The sequence below is a fragment of the Somniosus microcephalus genome, chromosome 11 (genome assembly GCF_052327205.1).
Source record: "Somniosus microcephalus isolate GS21.2 chromosome 11, FLI_Smic_1.0, whole genome shotgun sequence".
In the NCBI taxonomy this organism is placed as follows: Eukaryota; Metazoa; Chordata; class Chondrichthyes; order Squaliformes; family Somniosidae; genus Somniosus; species Somniosus microcephalus.
The window spans coordinates 136,546,103-136,568,831 of NC_140997.1; the positions used below are offsets into that span (position 1 = coordinate 136,546,103).

Consider the following 22,729-nt stretch of genomic DNA (forward strand, 5'->3'; position numbering starts at 1 on the left):
ATCTCTATCGATTATTCTACAACAGACCCAGACATGAGGCGAGGAAAACCCCAGTGGTGGAGAGCTTTGAGGACCAGAGGTTCAGAGTCACCTGTTCCTCCCAAGCATGCTACAGTTCACTTAGACTTGGCTGAAATGGTTATTTGAAGCCTTAACCTTAAGGAAACTTAATGAAAAGCACCCTTTGATGCACTCAGTTCAGAAGGTAAAGTCCTGGAAGGATCTAATGTAGAAGTGTCAGAGAAGAGCTGATATATGGGCAGCGCAAGGATTCACACTGGCGAGTCACTTTTTTTAATATGTCAGAAGCTGTCACTTAGCCTGCAAACCTGGCACATGAAAGCTTTCTACTCGGCACAGCAATGGGTTAATGTGCTGCAGTTCTCTAAAGGGTTAATGCTTTAAAAAATTCTTCTTCTCTCACTGGGAGACCTGGCATGGGGCACTGAGCTCTGTCCCAGAGAGTGGAGTAGATGTGTAGAATTTGTGGCTTCAAAAAAGGGAAAAGAACAAAAAAGGCTTGATTTGAAAACGAGCTTTGTTGGGAGATGTGAGGAGGCAGCAAAAAGCACGTCTGCAAATCGAGCGTCACGCACAACAAAAATTCATTTGAAAAGGGGCTTATTCTGAATTCGATTACTGGGCCATCCTTTTAATGAAATTCCATTGCCAGCCGTTCACACCTGGCTCCACACTTTGTATTCAGATGACATCCTTTTAACAGCAGAACAAAATGTGAGGAATTACATGGGCAGTGGAGTCTTGAGCTGCTCTAATGCTGCTGGCTCTCAACGAGCAGGTCTCTCTGCAGCCAGCGCCAATCTTCCCCCCCCCCCCCCCCCCCCCCCCCCACCCCACCAATAAACGTGTTGGATTTACTGTGGCCAACCAGCAGTTGGGAAGATGTTACATTTTTAAATCTGCCCTTCCTGACCATCTGCGTTCCTTCGCCGACGCTAATCCAGCTCCAGCGAGGGTGTCATGCTGCATGTCGGCGATCTCGCCTCGCCGCTGGTTGCTGACCTCATTGCTGCATTCCACGAGTCGCGCGTGCTGGTCTGGACGGGCGCACGGCCAGTCGCACGCACCTTTGGGGACGGTGAACGGTGAAAGCTGCTCGGGCGCCCCAGTTGTAATTTTACACACAATGAATAAATTTGACTAATAGTCGGTGCTCAGTGTAAAATGCACAGCCCTGTGTTTAAAATGAGATTTGGTCATGCTGTTCTATGTAGGAACATTAGCCTCCCCCTATTCCTTTCAGCACTTTGAGCCTGTTCCACTATTCAATTAGATCGTAGCTGATCAGTATCTTAACTTCATCTACCCGCCTTGGTTCCATAACCCTTAATACCTGTGCCTAACAAAAATCTATCAATCTTGGTTTTGAAATTTTCAGCTGACCCCCAGCCTCAACAGCTTTTTGGGGGAAAGAGTTCTAGATTTCCACGACCCTTTTGTGTGAAGTGCTTCCTGACCTTACCCCTGAACGGCCTAGCTCTAATTTTAGGGTTAAACTCCACTGGATTCCCCCACTAGAGGAAATAGTTTCTCCCTCAAAAAATAATGCATTTATTTTTTCTCCTTTATTTGCAGGTTATTGTCAGATGCCAACCGCAGAGGATAAATGATAAGATTGCAACTGGCGTGAGTTTAAAATAAAAGTACCGCAGCAGTGTTGGTTTTTTCTCTGTGGCTGCTCTACGCAATCAACTCTGTTTCTACGTTTCTTTTTTTTAAAAATTGTCCCTTCTGGATTTGGAGAATGTTTCTCCTGCACGGACTGGGGAGGACTCTGTTGATACTGGAGCTGCTGGAGGCCGCGGCATTGGCACACTGGCAGAACGAGCCAGTGCAGATCATCAGAGACTTGGACAGCCAGATCGAGGCCTCAATGCATTCGGTATTATTGGGGCAGGACGCCCCCGCCGTGTCCTTCAGTGTCCCGGACGGCTCCGCGTACATCAGTCGGGCCTTTACGATGAGAATCCCAACTGAGGTGCTGCCCGCCCACGCGATGCTCAAGGTAACCAAGCATCCCTTACTCAACATTCACTGCACCATTGTAACTCCATAGGAGAGCACAGCGACTGCATGCTGGGTGTGTTCTGTATTACAGAAGGCTTGTTACTTTTGGAAATAGAATTTGGCATCCATTTCTTTTTCACCAGTCCTTTTCCTCTTCCACCCCTCTCCCCTTCCAAAATGCATGAAAGTACAGATTACAAAGCTTTTTTTAAAAAAAAAAAAAAGCTTAAAGTCCTAAACAAATCTACCTGTATTATTGATGTTGGCAGTGAGGGAGAGGGACTGGGGCATGTACTTTTTACACGTGGTCTTGGACAACCTTTTGCACAAAGCCTTTACCATTGTGTGGTCTTGCTGACTTTTAACAGTGAGAAGCTTGTGCCTTCCACTAGCACGCGTCACATTTCACGTTCATGCCTGCACACTAAAGAAAAGTCCTGACTGGCTCATTTGCTAGATGCACTGAGCCATAAAGACCAGGAGGGGCACAGGTTTGATTCCTGTACTGAGGGGCACAGACCAGGAGGGGCACAGGTTCGATTCCTGTACTGAGATACACAGACCAGGAGGGGCACAGGTTCGATTCCTGTACTGAGATACACAGACCAGGAGGGGCACAGGTTCAATTCCTGTACTGAGATACACAGACCAGGAGGGGCACAGGTTCGATTCCTGTACTGAGATACACAGACCAGGAGGGGCACAGGTTCGATTCCTGTACTGAGATACACAGACCAGGAGGGGCACAGGTTCGATTCCTGTACTGAGGGGCACAGACCAGGAGGGGCACAGGTTCGATTCCTGTACTGAGATACACAGACCAGGAGGGGCACAGGTTCGATTCCTGTACTGAGATACACAGACCAGGAGGGGCACAGGTTCAATTCCTGTACTGACATACACAGACCAGGAGGGGCACAGGTTCGATTCCTGTACTGAGGGGCACAGACCAGGAGGGGCACAGGTTCGATTCCTGTACTGACATACACAGACCAGGAGGGGCACAGGTTCGATTCCTGTACTGAGGGGCACAGACCAGGAGGGGCACAGGTTCGATTCCTGTACTGAGATACACAGACCAGGAGGGGCACAGGTTCGATTCCTGTACTGACATACACAGACCAGGAGGGGCACAGGTTCGATTCCTGTACTGAGGGGCACAGACCAGGAGGGGCACAGGTTCGATTCCTGTACTGAGGGGCACAGACCAGGAGGGGCACAGGTTCAATTCCTGTACTGAGATACACAGACCAGGAGGGGCACAGGTTCGATTCCTGTACTGAGATACACAGACCAGGAGGGGCACAGGTTCGATTCCTGTACTGAGATACACAGACCAGGAGGGGCACAGGTTCGATTCCTGTACTGAGATACACAGACCAGGAGGGGCACAGGTTCGATTCCTGTACTGAGATACACAGACCAGGAGGGGCACAGGTTCGATTCCTGTACTGAGGGGCACAGACCAGGAGGGGCACAGGTTCAATTCCTGTACTGAGATACACAGACCAGGAGGGGCACAGGTTCGATTCCTGTACTGAGATACACAGACCAGGAGGGGCACAGGTTCGATTCCTGTACTGAGGGGCACAGACCAGGAGGGGCACAGGTTCGATTCCTGTACTGAGGGGCACAGACCAGGAGGGGCACAGGTTCCATTCCTGTACTGAGATACACAGACCAGGAGGGGCACAGGTTCGATTCCTGTACTGAGATACACAGACCAGGAGGGGCACAGGTTTGATTCCTGTACTGAGATACACAGACCAGGAGGGGCACAGGTTCGATTCCTGTACTGAGATACACAGACCAGGAGGGGCACAGGTTCGATTCCTGTACTGACATACACAGACCAGGAGGGGCACAGGTTCGATTCCTGTACTGAGATACACAGACCAGGAGGGGCACAGGTTCGATTCCTGTACTGAGATACACAGACCAGGAGGGGCACAGGTTCGATTCCTGTACTGAGATACACAGACCAGGAGGGGCACAGGTTCGATTCCTGTACTGAGATACACAGACCAGGAGGGGCACAGGTTCGATTCCTGTACTGAGGGGCACAGACCAGGAGGGGCACAGGTTCGATTCCTGTACTGAGATACACAGACCAGGAGGGGCACAGGTTCGATTCCTGTACTGAGATACACAGACCAGGAGGGGCACAGGTTCAATTCCTGTACTGACATACACAGACCAGGAGGGGCACAGGTTCGATTCCTGTACTGAGGGGCACAGACCAGGAGGGGCACAGGTTCGATTCCTGTACTGACATACACAGACCAGGAGGGGCACAGGTTCGATTCCTGTACTGAGGGGCACAGACCAGGAGGGGCACAGGTTCGATTCCTGTACTGAGATACACAGACCAGGAGGGGCACAGGTTCGATTCCTGTACTGAGATACACAGACCAGGAGGGGCACAGGTTCGATTCCTGTACTGAGATACACAGACCAGGAGGGGCACAGGTTCGATTCCTGTACTGAGATACACAGACCAGGAGGGGCACAGGTTCGATTCCTGTACTGAGGGGCACAGACCAGGAGGGGCACAGGTTCGATTCCTGTACTGAGATACACAGACCAGGAGGGGCACAGGTTCGATTCCTGTACTGAGATACACAGACCAGGAGGGGCACAGGTTCGATTCCTGTACTGAGATACACAGACCAGGAGGGGCACAGGTTCAATTCCTGTACTGAGATACACAGACCAGGAGGGGCACAGGTTCGATTCCTGTACTGAGGGGCACAGACCAGGAGGGGCACAGGTTCGATTCCTGTACTGAGATACACAGACCAGGAGGGGCACAGGTTCGATTCCTGTACTGAGGGGCACAGACCAGGAGGGGCACAGGTTCGATTCCTGTACTGAGGGGCACAGACCAGGAGGGGCACAGGTTCAATTCCTGTACTGAGATACACAGACCAGGAGGGGCACAGGTTCGATTCCTGTACTGAGATACACAGACCAGGAGGGGCACAGGTTTGATTCCTGTACTGAGATACACAGACCAGGAGGGGCACAGGTTCGATTCCTGTACTGAGATACACAGACCAGGAGGGGCACAGGTTCGATTCCTGTACTGACATACACAGACCAGGAGGGGCACAGGTTCGATTCCTGTACTGAGATACACAGACCAGGAGGGGCACAGGTTCGATTCCTGTACTGAGATACACAGACCAGGAGGGGCACAGGTTCGATTCCTGTACTGAGATACACAGACCAGGAGGGGCACAGGTTCGATTCCTGTACTGAGGGGCACAGACCAGGAGGGGCACAGGTTCGATTCCTGTACTGAGATAAACAGACCAGGAGGGGCACAGGTTCGATTCCTGTACTGAGATACACAGACCAGGAGGGGCACAGGTTCGATTCCTGTACTGAGGGGCACAGACCAGGAGGGGCACAGGTTCGATTCCTGTACTGAGATACACAGACCAGGAGGGGCACAGGTTCGATTCCTGTACTGAGGGGCACAGACCAGGAGGGGCACAGGTTCGATTCCTGTACTGAGATACACAGACCAGGAGGGGCACAGGTTCGATTCCTGTACTGAGATACACAGACCAGGAGGGGCACAGGTTCGATTCCTGTACTGAGATACACAGACCAGGAGGGGCACAGGTTCGATTCCTGTACTGAGATACACAGACCAGGAGGGGCACAGGTTCGATTCCTGTACTGAGATACACAGACCAGGAGGGGCACAGGTTCGATTCCTGTACTGAGATACACAGACCAGGAGGGGCACAGGTTCGATTCCTGTACTGAGATACACAGACCAGGAGGGGCACAGGTTCGATTCCTGCACAGACCAGGAGGGGCACAGGTTCGATTCCTGTACTGAGATACAACAGACCAGGAGGGGCACAGGTTCGATTCCTGTACTGAGATACACAGACCAGGAGGGGCACAGGTTGATTCCTGTACTGAGGGGCACAGACCAGGAGGGGCACAGGTTCGATTCCTGTACTAGAGATACACAGACCAGAGGGCGCACAGGTTCGATTCCTGTACTGAGATACACAGACCAGGAGGGCACAGGTTCGATTCCAGTACTGAGGGGCAACAGACCAGGAGGGGCACAGGTTCGATTCCTGTACTGAGATACACAGGGACCAGGAGGGCACAGGTTCCAATTCCTGTACTGAGATACACAGACCAGGAGGGGCACAGGATTCGATTCCTGTACTGAGATACACAGACCAGGAGGGGCACAGGTTTGATTCCTGTACTGAGGGGCACAGACCAGGAGGGGCACAGGTTCGATTCCTGTACTGAATACACAGACCAGGAGGGGCACAGGTTCGATTCCTGTACTGAGATACACAGACCAGGAGGGGCACAGGTTCGATTCCTGTACTGAGATACACAGACCAGGAGGGGCACAGGTTCGATTCCTGTACTGAGATACACAGACAGGAGGGGCACAGTTCGATTCCTGTACTGAGATACACAGACCAGGAGGGGCACAGGTTCGATTCCTGTACTGAGATACACAGACCAGGAGGGGCACAGGTTCGATTCCTGTACTGAGATACACAGACCAGGAGGGGCACAGGTTCGATTCCTGTACTGAGATACACAGACCAGGAGGGGACACAGGTTCAATTCCTGTACTGAGATACACAGACCAGGAGGGGCACAGGTTCAATTCCCTGTACTGAGATACACAGACCAGGAGGGGGCACAGGTTCGATTCCTGTACTGAGATACACAGACCAGGAGGGGCACAGGTTTGATTCCTGTACTGAGATACACAGACCAGGAGGGGCACAGGTTCGATTCCTGTACTGAGATACACAGACCAGGAGGGGCACAGGTTCGATTCCTGTACTGAGGGGCACAGACCAGGAGGGGCACAGGTTCGATTCCTGTACTGAGATACACAGACCAGGAGGGGCACAGGGTTCGATTCCTGTACTGAGATACACAGACCAGGAGGGGGCACAGGTTCGATTCCTGTACTGACATACACAGACCAGGAGGGGCACAGGTTCGATTCTGTACTGAGATACACAGACCAGGAGGGGCACAGGTTCAATTCCTGTACTGAGGGGGCACAGACCAGGAGGGGCACAGGTTCGATTCCTGTACTGAGATACACAGACCAGGAGGGGCACAGGTTCGATTCCTGTACTGAGATACACAGACCAGGAGGGGCACAGGTTCGATTCCTGTACTGAGATACACAGACAGGAGGGGCACAGGTTCAATTCCTGTACTGAGGGGCACAGACCAGGAGGGGCACAGGTTCGATTCCTGTACTGAGATACACAGACCAGGAGGGGCACAGGTTCGATTCCTGTACTGAGATACACAGACCAGGAGGGGCACAGGTTCGATTCCTGTACTGACATACACAGACGAATGGTGTCGGCCTCGATCCCGGCACACAGCCGTATGAGTTTGATCCCAGGTCTGTGCCACAATAACTAATCCTCCTTCCAGACACGGTGAATGTTTGCGATGAAAAGTTGTGAGACTTCATTGTGATTTGATGATTCAAGTGTCTGCCTGTTGATCTAGATGATTTGCACAGTCTCAGAGTGGGATTACATCTCTGAGCAGCCCCAGCTGAAGGCCTGTACACTGCCTTATACAATGACCCACAGCTGCCTGGTCAGAATGTAAAGCTTTAACTTTTTGCAGTATTTTAATAACTCTGCAAATTTTTTCATAAATTCTCACATTTTGCATCGCAAAAACAATTCCACGAGGGACTAATGTATCAGGCAGCTTATCTCCGAATCTGGGGAATTTGTAGCTCTGTTCTCTCCATGTTGTGAATGAACTTTTTATTTTTAAATTCGCCTTTTCTTCTTGTCCTTCCCTCCTCTTGCTTGGGTCGGTTCCAAAGGGCGCAAGCCAGTCCGCTGGTGGTCCTCCTTGGGGGTAGGTATTGAGTGTGAGCACCAGTGTCAATGCTGACCGCGCCTACACTTTATATATTAAAAAAAAAATGATTCTCTGGATGTGGACATCACTGGCAAAGTCGGCATTTATTACCCATCCATAATTGCCCTCGAACTTGATGGGCTTTCTCCTCTTGAACCGCTGCAGTCCCTGTGCTGAAGGTGCTCCCACAATGCTGTTAGGTTGGGAGTTCTAGGATTTAGATCCAGCGACGATGAAGGAACGGCGATATATTTCCAAGTCAGGATGGTGTGTGACTTGGAGGTGCTGGAGTTCGCATGCACTTGCTGCCGTTGCCCTTTTAGGTGGTGGAGGTCGCAGGTTTGGGAGGAGACACCTACTTTCCACTAGTTGTTGCTGGTCAAAAATCTGGAACAAAAGATCCTCACCCCCCCCCCCCCCCCCCCCCTCCCAAAAAATGTTGTCACTCCCCCTGTAGAACAGATCCAGCTCAACAGAATAGGGATTGAACGCAAAGCTTTCTTGGTCAGAATGGCTGTTTTACACTGAGGGCTGAACAGAAGAGTGCTCCCTCTGGTGGTGGAGATCAATATCCGCGTTAACAGTTTCAATCTTCCTCCTCCTTAGGCAGTCCCTCGGAACCGAGGATGACTTGCTTCCACATTAAAAATGATTTCGTAGGTGACTGATGAGTCCAATGCGGGACCTACAGTCTCTGCCACAGGTGGGGCAGACAGTGGTTGAAGGGGCGGGTGGGTGGGGTGCTTGGGTTGACGTGCGCTCCTTGCGCAGCCTGCACTTGGCTTCCGCTTGCTCCCGGCGAAGAGACTCGAGGTGTTCGGCGCCATCACAGATGCTTCTCCTCCACTTTGTGCGGTCTTGGGCCAGGGATCCCCAGGTGTCGGTGGGGATGTTACACTTTTTCAAGGAGGCTTTGAGGGTGTCCTTGAAGCGTTTCCTCTGCCCACCTGGGGCTCTCTTGCCGTGCCGGAGCTCCGAGTAGAGCGCTTGTTTTTGGAGTCTCGTATCGGGCATGCGGAAAATGTGACCCGTCCATCGGCGCTGATTGAGCATGGTCAAAGCTTCGATGCTGGGGATGCTGGCCTGAGCAAGAACACTGACATTGGTGCGCCTATCCTGCCAATGGATTTGCAGGATCTTGCGGAGGCAGCGTTGGTTGTACCTCTCCAGTGCTTTGAGGTGCCTGCTGTCCATGTCTCTGAGGCATACAGCAGGACGGGTATCACTGCTGCCCTGTAGACCATGAGCTTAGTGCCGGGTTTGAGGTCCTGGTCTTCAAACACTCTCTTCCTCAGGCGACCAAAGGCTGCACTGGCACACTGAAGGTGGTGTTGGACTTCGTCGTCGACGACTGCCCTTGTTGACAGTAGGTTCCCGAGGTATGGAAAGTGGTCCATGTTGTCCAAGGCCTTGTCGTGGATTTTGATAATTGGGGGGCAGCACTGTGGCGGGGGCAGGTTGGTAGAGGACCTTTGTCTTACGGATGTTTAGTGTAAGGCCCATGCTCTCGTACACTTCAGTGAAGGTGTTGACGATGGTTTGGAGTTCGACCTCCAAGTGAGCGCAGACGCAAGCATACTGTAATTCGACGACCGAGGATGGGACGACCTTGGATCTGGACTGGAGGCGACGGAGGTTGAACAGTTTCCCGTTTGTTCTGTAAATTAGCTCCACTCCAGTGGGGAGCTTACTGAGGGCGAGATGGAGCATTACAGCAAGGAAGATCGAGAAGAGCGTTGGTGCAATGACACAGCCTTGCTTGACCCCAGTCTCCTGTAGACAGAGTGACTTTGCTCCTTACAATTTGAGATCGGGATCTTTTGCTAGCGGAGCCCAGTCCAATTAATGGCAATAAACTGTACCGGAAGTTGCATAGTCACTGTCTCGAAAGAAGGAAAATATCACTTACTAAATTCATACAGACCGAAATAACGAATCAAATTTATTTACAATTAAGCAGCTTCTAAAAGTAAAGAAGTTAAGGTGAATAGTATAAACAGTATAAAACAGTTTTAGTCGTGCAGAGAAGAGCCATGAGGCTGATTCCCAGTGTTGGAAGTCTGAGTTCTGAGGAAAGACTGGAGCTATTTGATCTTGAAAGGAGGAGTCTGTGAGGTGATCTTATGGAGGTGTATAAAATTAAAGGTATAAAATTAAAGGTATCAAAGGTTAATTTAGATATTACTTCAAATTAAACTAGAATCATAGAATGGGGGAGGCCATTGGGCCAGTCGTGCTTGTGCCGGCTCTTTGGTAGAACTATTCAACTAGTCCCACACCCCCTGCTGTTGCCCCATAGCCCTGTTAACTTTTTCCCTTCAAGTATTTATCCAATTCCCAACTCCAATTGGGAGTAAAACTAGTGGACACTGACTGGTTCAAACCAGTAAACAGTAAGTTTAGGACCGATATCAGGAAATTCTTCTTCTCACAATGTGTGGAATAAACTTCCAGATAGAGTAGTGGAGGCAAAAAGCCTGGAATCACTTACAGTTGGATGCTGCAATGGTGGGGAATGGGAGGCACCAGGATCCCTCTGGATGGGTGAACCAAGATGGGCCAAATTCTCGTGTGCACAGTCCCGAGCCATACGGGGGGCAGGGGGGGGTGTGCGTGCAGAGCTTTTCTCATACATGAGATATACAGAGGCCATTAAAGTGTCAATTTATGATGACTGCTTTTCCTGCCATAGAAAACGGTCTCCTGTAGTCTGTTGACCCAGCCCAACAAGCTTTACACTGCAACTAGTTCCATGTGCAGTCTCCCTTTGTGAGTGTGGCCCAGCCTAGGCTTTCACTGTGGAGCAACTTTTTGCTATATTCCCAGTGAGGAAGGAAAAGTCCGATCTGTTGATGTGGCCCAGCTTTAGAGATGCATCTCTCTTTGAAGCAGGGACTGTCGTGCTCGATTTACACACATCAAGCAATGTTGCTGTTTAGCTTCTGTTCATTTTAGAGCCATCTGTTTTTGGGCTGAGTGATATTTACTGCCACCTTTTGGCTGCCACCAATTACAATTCGGGGTTTAGCAACACGTTTTTTTTTTCCCCTTTTCATTATCCAAGATTTCTGCCCTGCATAACCGGGAAGACAGTGAGCCGCCGATTTTTAGATTCTATGGAGCACGGTTTTGCTTACGGAAGCAGCCTGTGTAAAGCCGCACAGCACAGCGAGCTTGGTTTGTGTAGACTCCACTAAACCTGAACAGAAGCTCCCGGTCTGGCAACGCCTCCATTTAAAAGTTCTCATCCTTGTTTTCAAATCCCTCTATGGCCTCGACCCTCCCTATCTCAACCTCCTCCAGCCCTCAGATCTCCGCGCCCCTCCAATTCTGGCTTCTTGCGCACCCCAATTTCCATCATCCCACCATTGGCGGCCGACCTTCAGCTGCCAAGGCCCTTAGCTCTGGAATTCCCTCCCTAAACCTCTCCGCCTCTCCTCCTTTAACACGCTCCTTAAAAGCTGCCTCGATGTCACATTTTGTTTGCTAACTGTCCTGTGAAGCAAATTGGGACGTTTTACTACGTTGAAGGCGCTATATAAATTCAAGTTGTTGTCACCAGGGTTGTTTAGTGCACTGGTTATAGGAATAATCACACTTGAGCCGATGCACTTTAGTGTTATATGATACTCTTAATTCATCTCCTCAAAGTGCTCTCCCCACTTCTGACCACCTGTATTTCGACCCAGTGTTTAGCCCAGAAATGTGTTCTCGTAGATACAACTCATGTTTGCAAGGACAAAATCCAGAATTGTACCACTGGGTGTTCTACACAATTTAGGCAGATATAGTAAAAAGAACATTCACTAGCTTGTGCATTGTGCTCCTGGTGGCGCAGCACTGTTGGCAAGTGGCATGCATTGCCTCCTCTGGTTCAGATGGGACCTCGCCAGCCATGGAATCACATCCTATGTCTTGGCTGGCCTGCCTGTCCATATCCTCTAAGGGAGATCTACTTATTGAGCTGGACGTAGCATCTTCACAAAAGCAACTTTTCTGTTCACCAGGGCGTCTTGCCCTTCTTGATCAAGGAGACGTTATAGCAGTGAGGAGATGAAACAAGATTCTCTGCAGGAGCAGTCACTGAAGGAATATGCCATGTCCCCTTATACGACACAGAGCCTCACCTCATCAACAGCAACTGACATTTATATAGTGCTTTTAAGGTAGGAAAACATCCCAAGGCACCTCACAGGAGCGCAGTCAGACAATAATTGACACCGAGCCAAAGAAGGAGACATTAGGACAGGTGACCAAAAGCTTGGTCAAAGAGGTAGGTTTTAAGGAGGGTCGTAATCAGGAGAGGTGGAGATGTTTAGGAAGGGGATTCCAGAACTTAGGGCCAAGACAGCTGGAGGCATGGCCACCAATGGTGGGGGTGAAGGCAGTGGGGCATGGTCAAGAGGCCATAAGTGTAGAAGCGCAGAGTTGTCTGGAGAGTTGTAGGGCTGGAGGAGGTTACGGCGATGGGGAGGGACGAGGCCATGGAGGCCTCAACAAGCCCCCCTCTCCTCCCCAACTTAATTGAAAGCACTTGGGAGCTGAGGTTTGGTGATGGGGCATCATGTTTCCACCATAAATCTGGCAAATGGGCAAAGATCGCAGCCCCGATCAGCAGGTTCGCTAATGTACGTGTATGGCGGGGTATCGTACAGATGGATGTCATTTATTCCAATGTTGGGAGGACTCGTAAAAATCAACATTTCATTGTGCAGTACACACGTCTGCTGCATATATGACAAATAAAATTGAATTGAATTGTCATTCATTTTAGGGATCCCTTTTTTAAATGGGGATCAGAAACCTGGGCCCACAGTTTTGAGTTTATTTTGTAGGAACATACTCGAGGACTTGTTCAGATGCTCCCCATGTCCAGAGGCTGGATACAGCGCTGGTTTTATGGATCCGTGCAGAGTAATTAAATTAGATCAGAAGTGTAAGAAAAAGCAGCCAGAGGGCAGAGTCCCAGCGATGGAATGCAGCATTATCTGAAAACTCCAACAGAATGAGTGGCGAGGCTGCAGCAGACGTGTCATTAGGACCTGCTTTTGGCTTTCTTTTCTCCTTTTGTGCCCAGTTTTCTGCTCTCTCAACCTGTCTTGAAGTTGCTGACCCATGTGCGGGTCCATGGGCTAGCTACTCGGCAGTATGCTGTTCAAATGGGCACTCGTGTGAGCTTAGGTGGTGAGGGTCTGCGTACAAATGATAGGTGTCAGTCATGGCTCAGTGGTAGCATTCTCAACTTTAATCAGAAAGTCGTGGGTTCAAGCCCCACTCCAGAGACTTGAGCACAAAATATGGGCTGTCGCTCCAGTGCGGTACTGAGGGCATGCTGCACTGTCGGAGGTACCGTCTTTCAGATGAGACGTTAATCCTCTCTGGTGGGTGTAAAAGATCCCACTGTCCTATTCGAAGAGAAGCAGGGGAGTTCTCCCTGTGTCCTGGCCAATATTTATCCCTTAACCAACATCACTAAAACAGATTATCTGGTCATTGTCACATTGTTGTTTGCGGGACCTTGCTGTGCACAAATTGGCTGTCGCGTTTCCTACATTACAACAGTGACTACACTTCAAAAGCGCTGCAAAGTGCTTTGGGATGTCCTGAGGTTGGGAAAGACGCTATACAAATGCAAGTTCTTTTTATTTCAAATCGGCAGCGGAGGGCATCACAGATGATGAGAGGCAAGCAATGGGAGCATAATTGCGAAGCAAAGGAAGGATTGGAGAGTATGGGTGTGGCCTTTAGGGTTGGTTTGCTGAGGAGAGGAATGGTGGCAGTTTTGAGGGAGGCGGGGAGCATATTGAACGAGAGACAAGTTGATGTCTGCAAGATGGACGTGAAGGGGTGAATTGGATGTTCATGCAATGGGGTGGGAGGGCGGTGGAGGGGATCAAGGGAGTGGGTGGTGAGCTTCATGGGCAGAAACTGGAGATATTACCAAAGGCCAAGGGGCCAGTTAGATGGAGGGCATGTGGGGAGCTGGGAATTTGGAGCCGTTTGAGGCCACTATGCAGAGGGTTTGATGAACATAATTCATAAGCAACACACATTGCACGTGGCCCAATTACCTGATGTAGGCAATTTTAATTATCCTATTAACTTTTAAGCTTGGACCAGACTGATGCTGTGTAACGTAGGTGCACATTGATTTAGTGATGAACAGTGTTTTGTGTTCAATAATCCACTAACATTGAGCAGTACAGACCAGAAGGACCCGAGTTTGATTCTCTCTGTCCCCAGTTAGCTGAGGTTGAGTTGATGCGATTGGCCATCGTGTCCCTGGGTCTGGAAGAGAGGGAAAACAGACTAGCGTTTCCGTTCCTGATTGCTACCCAGTGATCTCTGCTGGAAAGTCCACTTTTCTGTTTGTTGGGTTTGGCTGTCATGCCCTCCTTGGTTGAATAACCAGCTAACGCTCGCACATGAAGAATGGCTACTTGGGCAAGTTGGGGCTATATCCCGGTGAGAGTTGGTGCCTTCTGTAGAGGAGGAGAGAAAGTTGGATTGTGGTGGGGGAGGGTGGTAACTGCAGCCTAAGGAGTTCACGTGGTGTGAGCCGCAAGTCATCCAAGTACTCAAGATTTCCATTGTTTACTCGTAATCTCCCAATATGATTGTCCTCCTTCCCTGAGCACTGGGTCATGCTGGTGGCTGAGCCAGTGGCAAGGACACTGCAGTTGGCCTCAGTGCCTTTGGGTTTGCTGGTCGGCAGAGGTGGGGGACAGCAGCAGCAGCAGCTGGTGAAGTACACCTGTGTGGGTCTCAAGTGAGGACAGCAGCAGGCTCCGATGGCATGCCCCACCCCACCCCACGACTGAATAGCCCACCTGTCGTGTCCATGAAGAGTGAACCATGAAAAGGTAATGGACGATGACCAGTGCCTGTGGAACTGCATCTTTTGGAGAAGTAGGGTAGATAATTAAATGTGAGGGGGGTGGGAGATTGAATCCACGCTAATAACCTCAACATTATTTGTGCAAAATCAAAGCGGGTTAGTAGCAAGAGATGACGCCTCCATGTAAATCGGGGCGGCAGTGTGAAAGTTTTTGTTGAGCAAGAGGAACACAGCATGGCTGTGAGCTGGTATATAATTGAGGTATGCAACAGATGTTGGGTAATGAGCTTTGGCTCTTTCTCTTCCACGCCCTCGCCCCCCGTCCCGTTGGAACAAGTTGATGCTTGTGTGCTCCATCCTAGCCAGATTAGCGATGAGAGCAGCTCTATTTCATGTGCTGCCGATGAGGAGGAGAAAGGGCGCTGCTAAAATGGATCTAGCTTTATTTATTTTTTGTGCCTTGTGTCACTCCGATCTGCTTTGATCGCAACCTGACCACACTACACCCCCCCCCCCCCCCCACCCCCTTCGTCGTTCCTCTAGAATTTGGGTCCTTCCCACCCCACCCTGCTTTGATCCCAGGGAAGAAATTAAAAAAAAATTGTGCTGTGAACAAAACGCAGGCGCCGAAAAACTTTGGGAACTTGTGCAATAAAGGAGGAGAAGTGGTCTTGTTGTGCTGCACAAAGAGCCTTTATGTTGCAGCTGTGCACGTACGGGAAGCTCAGACTCCACACTTGTTCTCAAGTAGCCAGCACTATTTAACACTTTTAAAAAAAAATAAAAAAAATTCTCTTGCAAAATATTCAGATTAAAATTCAGTATTCCATGTCTACCGATTTTATATATATTTTTAAACCAGATTGCTGGGCTTTACTTTAAGGGAACTTTTCCAAACATCCCATTTAAAAAAAAAAAAAAAATGTACAGCAGTTCCACATTTGGATGCACTTCAGCCACAATTTTTCAACCAATGCACCTACTGTCAGTCAAAACTGTTCCGTATTCTGCTTTACGTTTCATTTGTTTTTTAAATTTCCATTCCCCTCTTTGACCTCCGCTGCCTGCAGATTTTAAGCACCTTGAGACTTTTTAACTACATTAAAGGCGCTATATAAATGCAAGTTGTTGCTACTTGAACTTGCTCACTGGTTTCTGGGTTTATGGCTTCCACAGAAACTGGCAGCCCTAAACACCTCAAGCCACTGTTTCTTTCCAAGTGTGAATACTGGTATTGCATTCAACTATGTGAGGAATCACAGTCAAGCCTCAGCCAGCCCTCCCCGCACTCCCACACTCGATCTCCACCAGGGGCACTGGGTAGCGATTGAGAGCAGAGATTTCTTCTCCCCAGCCCAGGTACACTGACCCTGATTGTGGCACTCCTACTATGCTGGCTGAGATCAGTACACTCAAAGAAGGACCTGCATTTCTATAGTGAATTTCACAACCTCAGGACGCCCCAAAGTGCATTACAGCCAATAAAGCACTTTTGAAGTGTAGTCACTGTTGTAATGTAGGAAACATAGCAGCCATTTTTTGCACAGCAAGGTCCCACAAACAGCAATGTGATAATGACCAGATAATCAGTTTCAGTGATGTTGGTTGAGGGATAAATATTGGCCAGGACACGGGGGAGAGCTCCCCTGCTGTTCTTCGAAATAGTGCTCTGGGGTCGGTCTTGTCCAGCCAGACAGGGCTACAGTTTAACAGCAATTCCAACAGTGCAGCACTCCCTCAGTACTGCACTGGAGTGTCAGCCTAGATTTTGCGCTCAAGTCCCTGAAGTGGGGCTTAAACCCACAACCTTCTGACTCAGGCGAGAAAGCTACCCGCTTAGCCACGGCTGACACTCAGTACAAACTTTGGATCGAAGGTGACACCGTCCTGTTCTGTGTAGCTCAGTACCACATAGGGAAGTATATTTAACCTTGAAGCTATCTTTGTGCTTGTTAAATGTGACTTGCCTATTGGATTTTGCAGTACTGCTGATCAGTAAATGTCTGGCAGTGGCTCATGTTTGTGAAGTTCAGCGAGGACCTAACTATAACTTCTTCCTCATAAGGGCTGCCACTTGGAGCACCGCTGCCAGTTACTGTATTTAAACACAGATGATGTCTGGCGGGTTGGTACTGAGTACTGATTAGTATGCTACACAGTACAGGGTGAATTGAAGTGAGCTCTTTTATATGAGAAAAAGTAAACCCTTCTGCTCCATCGGACTGTGGAGCAACTTGGTAGGGTTCCGCTCCTGATTGGGCGCTGGGTGGGGACAGCGTTGGACTCGCCAGTGATTTCCTGTACACACACAGTCAACTAGGTTCCTGTCCAGGTGACTAGAAAAAGGTACTGAACAGCTGCAATTCCTGTGGGAATTACATGCCCACCACACCAGTAGGAATTAGCATCAATTGGAGGGGGAGAGAAAGTAAGGGGACAAAGGGAGCAGTGGCACTGAGATAGGAGGCACTCCTAATAGTGTGTTCATGAGTTGTGCTGAAGGGAAGAGGCACTTCCCATAAGGGCAGGGGAGGGTATGAGAAGGAATTCTGGGCAGATATGGTGCAAATCCTAGTGGGATTTTATCAATTTAAGAGCCAGAGAACATGCGCCCCAACAATAATCTATTCCTGCTATGTAGCCAATTGCAACTATAATCCACTCCTCATTACCAAGATGTTTTCAAGTAGAGACTTGCCTGGTGGCTAAAGTTGATGGGGTCCAGTATTTCTGCTGTACCTAAATGTTGATGGTGATGCTTTCACTGGGGTGTGTGAAATGTTTGTGCTATGTCCACTTGAACTGTGGGAAGTGCAAATTCTGCCCTTCCAAATTTGGATTGTGTTTACAGAAAGCCTTTTCAGGCTGAGTAACGCTGGTGTGAAGCAACCAGTGACTGGAAAATCCAAAATTAATTGGGGAAAATGCAAATTAAATTGAATGCAGCCCGAGTGTAAAGTACAGGAAACTTTCTGGTATCCGGCACGGACGGGACCGACCTGGTGCCGGTCCATCAACAATGCTGGATAAACGAACGCTATAGTAAAAGATATGGAGCTCAGAGCTCCGTATAAAGCAACAAACCCTACAGCTTCAAAACAATCGGCACAAGTTGCAAGCATCTCTGTAGCTTGGCAACAGCTTCAGCTACACTCTTGCACAGCCACAAATGGAGTAAAAAAAGTAACTCAAAGTTTTTAAAAAAAGTTATCTGAACCGACTCCTGAATTTTGCCGGTGGATAGAGCGTTCCGGTTATTTAGTGGCTGGTTAATCGAAAGCTTCCTGTACTGCACATAGGAAGCAAAAATGTGTGATACTCCTTAAATGGGGTTGAAATAGCTATGGATGAAGTTGAGGGAGATCTCGGGGGTTTCTTTCGAATTTGCACTAAACATGTCCAATAAAAGCATTGGAATGTTAAACTATCGAGCCAAAACAAGTACATGTCAGACTGTCCAGTGCTCTGGCTGGACCACACCTTGAGATCTGTGCAGTTTGATCACAGATACAAAGGAGACATGAAGGCAGCTCAAGAGGAGAGGTAGGAGGACTGAGGTGTGGAGACATTTTTGAGAAACTTGGGCTGTTCACCCTGGAAAAACAGGTGCCTGATAGGTAACTGTATAGGCAATATCGTAAAGGGTATGGAGAAGGCAGATTCAGAAAATTACTTTGAACCAAATTATGAGAGCAGGACAAGGGGACGTGGGTTCAAAATAGTAAAAGATTTAGGACTGATGTCACATGGTACTGGAATGGAATTCTGGCTAGGGTAGTGAAAGCCCTGGAATCATTGAAGAAACAATTGGATGCTGGGGTGGGGACATTGTAGGGCCTTTGAGGGAGGGTGAGCTAAGAAGGGCCAAATGGCCTGCCTTATCTTCTGAATAACTGCTATGCAGTTGGTCTAAATCTAGCCAACAGCAAGTGGCTGAAACAGCCACTGTTTGCCTTTACCCTTTATTGGCTTTTGCCTCTGAAAATAGCTTCATTATTTAGTAGCAAATACAGCACTTCATTTATATGGCAATACTGTAATCATGGAATCATACAGCAATGAAGGAGGCCATTCGGCCTATCGTGCCTGTGTTGGCTCTTTGAAAGAGTCTTTGAAATTAGTCCCACATCGCCCTGCTCTGTCCCCAGAGCCCTGCAAATGTTTCCTTTTCATGTATTTATCCAATTCCCTTTTGAAAGTTACTACTGAATCTGCTTCCACCACCCATTGTGGCAATAAATGCTTAGTCTGTCAAAGGGGTCCAGACCCTGAAGGCAAATTAGCAGAAAATCGAATGTAGTTCTGGGATCCCTTGAATTGCACATACAAATGCAATTGGCTGCTTTCTGACCTTTTTCTAATCCGTCTTAATTATTTTTCAACACACAGGCAGCACCTTAGGCATTTACACAATGTGAGGTAAGTTGAAGTTTATAAAAGAGCAGTTAATCTTCTAAAATGTTTCCATTTATTGAAGATTAAAGTCTTATCACAGAATTTCATTAGAAAGAGGGAGCTTGAATTTGTATAGTGCCTTTCGGGACCTCTGGATGCCCCAACGCTCTTTACAGCCAATGAAGTACTTTTGAAGAGTGGTCACTGTTGTAATGTAGGTGACTAGTGACTAGCTAGTTAAGGCTACTAGCATAGATGCATTTAAGGGGAAGCTAGATAAACGCACGCGGGAGAAAGGAATAGAAGAGTATGTTGATGGGGTGGGAGGAAGCTCGTGTGGAGCTTAAACACCAGCATGAAAGAAAAAAAAGAAAGACTTACATTTATATAGCGCCTTTCACAACCACCGGACGTCTCAGCGCTTTACAGTCAATGAAGTACTTTTGAAATGGAGTCGCTGTTGTGATGTGGGAAACGCAGCAGCCAATTTGTGCACAGCAAGGTCCCACAAATAGCAATGTGATAATGACCAGATAATCTGTTTTTGTTATGCTGGTTGAGGGATAAATATTGGCCAGGACACCGGGGATAACTCCCCTGCTCCTCTTCGAAATAGTGCCATGGGATCTTTTATGTCCATCTGATTGAGCAGACAGGGCCTCGGTTTAACGTCTCATCCGAAAGCCGGCACCTCCAACAGTGCAGCACTCCCTCAGTACTGCACTGGAGTGCCATGGAGCATGGACTTGTTGGGCCAAATGGCCTGCTTCTGTGCTGTAAATACTTTGTAATAACCTTTCAGGCAGTGTGTTCCAGATCATGGGATATCAGTGTATCACATGAGAAACATTGGCACATTAAATGTATTCACTTGTGTAATTTTTTTTTCTTCCATGTATCATATTAGTGCCAATACACTGGGCAACTTGTTGTGCACTACCTTAAAGTGTCAACAGTTGACATGGGTAAGGAATTCTGTGCGTTGTAACAGGTGGAAGGTGGATATATTAGTCTCTTAATGTGAGACTAGCCTTTTCCCTGCCAGCTGGTTTGCAGCCTCATCCTCCGTGTATGTCAGGCTGACCCATCACCTTCCATTTACTTTGAGATGCTTGGTAGCCAGTTGCCATTGAGGGTCTTTGAAGATGGAATGGCCGGCCTCGGAGCCAGACTGGCTGTGCTACCGTCATTGTTGAAGACTATTGGTGGGGGGAGGAGGGGAAGAAAAGCACAAGAGAGAGAAATCTAGACAGTAGCTGTTGTCTCATTAACACACATACATACCCAGGAACAGTGATTAACTAAGATTTATTTAAAAATTAATGTATATCAAACATATAAAGCTGTGCCGCCTACTCTATAGGTGTAAATCCACCTTGCTTTGCTCCAGTGCAGTAAGTACAGTCCTTGATTCTTTTGAGGGGGGGGACTCCACCCCACCCCACTTTTTGTTAAGCTGCAGGCTTCTCGAACAACTTATCAAATGAAGAGCAGAATCGTGAGCAGGATTTCGAGACTGTTGCCAAACTTTGCGCAATGCTGACTGCACCTGTGAGTCCTGTTCAACAACGAGGCAATTTAAAAATAACTGCCCCCTTCCTGTGTCTTGCACCTTTCCCGTAGCAATCTCCACACCTCTCTTCAGTTTTAAACTCAGCCAAAGATCATCCCCTCTGGTTGAACAGTAACCTGCTGACTTTGACGTGAAATGTTATTAAAACGACGAGAGTGTCTGCCTCCGCTAGGTGACTTGCCAAGTGGCACAGCTTGCATAACAAAGGTGACTCAACTTTGAAAAGTTATCCATTGGCTATGAAGAGCTTTGGGATGTCCCGAGAACGTGACCCGGTCTGACAAGTGCAAGCTCTTCCTCCTTTCACAATAAAGGAAACCAGTTGTGCGCCTGTGCAGAAACACAGATGCACGTGGACTGGGCCTGATGCACTATAAATAAATGCTCGGTGCAAACACTACTGTCCGGCCATGTATTATCCCTATGCAGTGGGCCGTGTGACCTCTCCATACCTGCAGATTCAAAGCCACTTTTGACATTTTACAGTGTTTAAACCAACTGTTAGAGATCAATTTTAGATAAAGAAAGAACTTGCATTTATATAGGGCCTTTCATGACCTTTGGCTGTAAAGCATGTGGGACATCCCATGACATGTTTGACGTGTAGGCGCCACTGTAGTAATGTAGGAAACGTGGCAGCCAATTTGCGCACAGCAAGATACCACAGACATCCATGTGATCATGACCAGATAATGTTTTAGTGATGCTAGTTGAGGGATAAATATTGGGCAGGATACTGGGAAGAACTCCCCTGCTCTCCTTCGAATAGTGGCATGGGATCTTTTGCATCCACCTGAGCGGGCAGCCGGGGCCTCGGTTTAACTTCTCATTGTTTTGTCTTTGGATCCTAAGTGAGGTTGAACGTGCAGGCCAGCTGTGATGTGCCAAATAACTGCCTGAATCCATGAGGTTAGAGCTTAAAACTAAAGGCTTTTATTAAGTAAGAACATGGCATCAAGTTAACACAGGGCAACCATCATTCATCACCGACCCAGCCCTTATGAGTAAGACCCAGCTCTTATAAGTAAGACTCACACCAAGCAGGAGGATCCAGAGGGGTGGGGCTAGGGAGGAGCATTAGTGGTTACACCGGTAGAACATTCCAGACATTAACAAGTACAACAGCAACAATACAAATGCCAGAACACAGAGTTATTTCATTACATTCACCCCCTGCTATAAATTCAGTCTGTCAGGAGGTCTGATAATCCTCTGGGAACGATGTAACTCTTGCTGAGGCTCCTCCCAGAGTACTAACTCCGGTTCATTTGAATTCCCAGAATCATCAGTATTTTCCACACTGAGGGTTTGTGTGTCTGAAGGTCCAATACCACGATTGAAAACTCTACTCTGAGTCGAACTCTTTTCGAGCTCCAGCAGGTGCAAGATCTTTAAAGAGACCGTATCCTCTCGCCCATCCGGATATTGAATATACGCATACTGGGGATTAGCATAGAGGAGTTGTGCTTCCTCCACCAGTGGATCAGTCTTGTGGCCTCTCACATGTCTGCACAACAACACAGGGCCTGTGGTCGTCAACCATGTGGGTAACATTACTCCATTAGTAGCTTTTCTTGGAAAACTAAACATCCTTTCATGAGGGGTGGCATTCGTCGCTGTACACAAGAGACCTTATGGAATGCAGCACGTCTGGCAGGACATCCTGCCAGCGAGAGGTCGGTAGGCCTCGCGACTTCAGAGACAGTACGATAGCCTTCCACACTGTCGCATTTTCTTTCTTGACCTGCCCATTATCACGAGGGTTATAGCTGGTAGTTCTACTCGTTGCAATCCCTTTCGATAGCAAAAACTGTCGCAATTCTTCACTCATAAAGGAAGAACCCCTATCACTATGTATATAGTTAGGCATGCCAAACAAGGAAAACAGTTAGCAGAGGCATTTAATTACAACAGCACTAGTCACATCCGGACAGGGGATAACAAAAGGGAACCGAGAGTACTCGTCTATAATATTAAGAAAATAGACATTA

The 22,729-nt window shown here is 48.4% G+C and overlaps 1 protein-coding gene across 6 annotated transcripts in view; it reads left to right on the top strand.

Annotated features, from left to right (window-relative positions):
• Positions 1-22,729, top strand: part of dag1 (dystroglycan 1) — a 134,716-nt gene that overhangs the window by 77,073 nt on the left and 34,914 nt on the right. For all 6 annotated transcript variants that reach the window (XM_086001289.1, XM_086001292.1, XM_086001291.1 and 3 more), the window contains one exon: positions 1,597-2,026. In XM_086001289.1, the coding sequence (XP_085857415.1) occupies positions 1,766-2,026 (261 nt within the window). In that variant the 5' untranslated portion in view covers positions 1,597-1,765. The remainder of the gene's footprint in view (positions 1-1,596; positions 2,027-22,729) is intronic.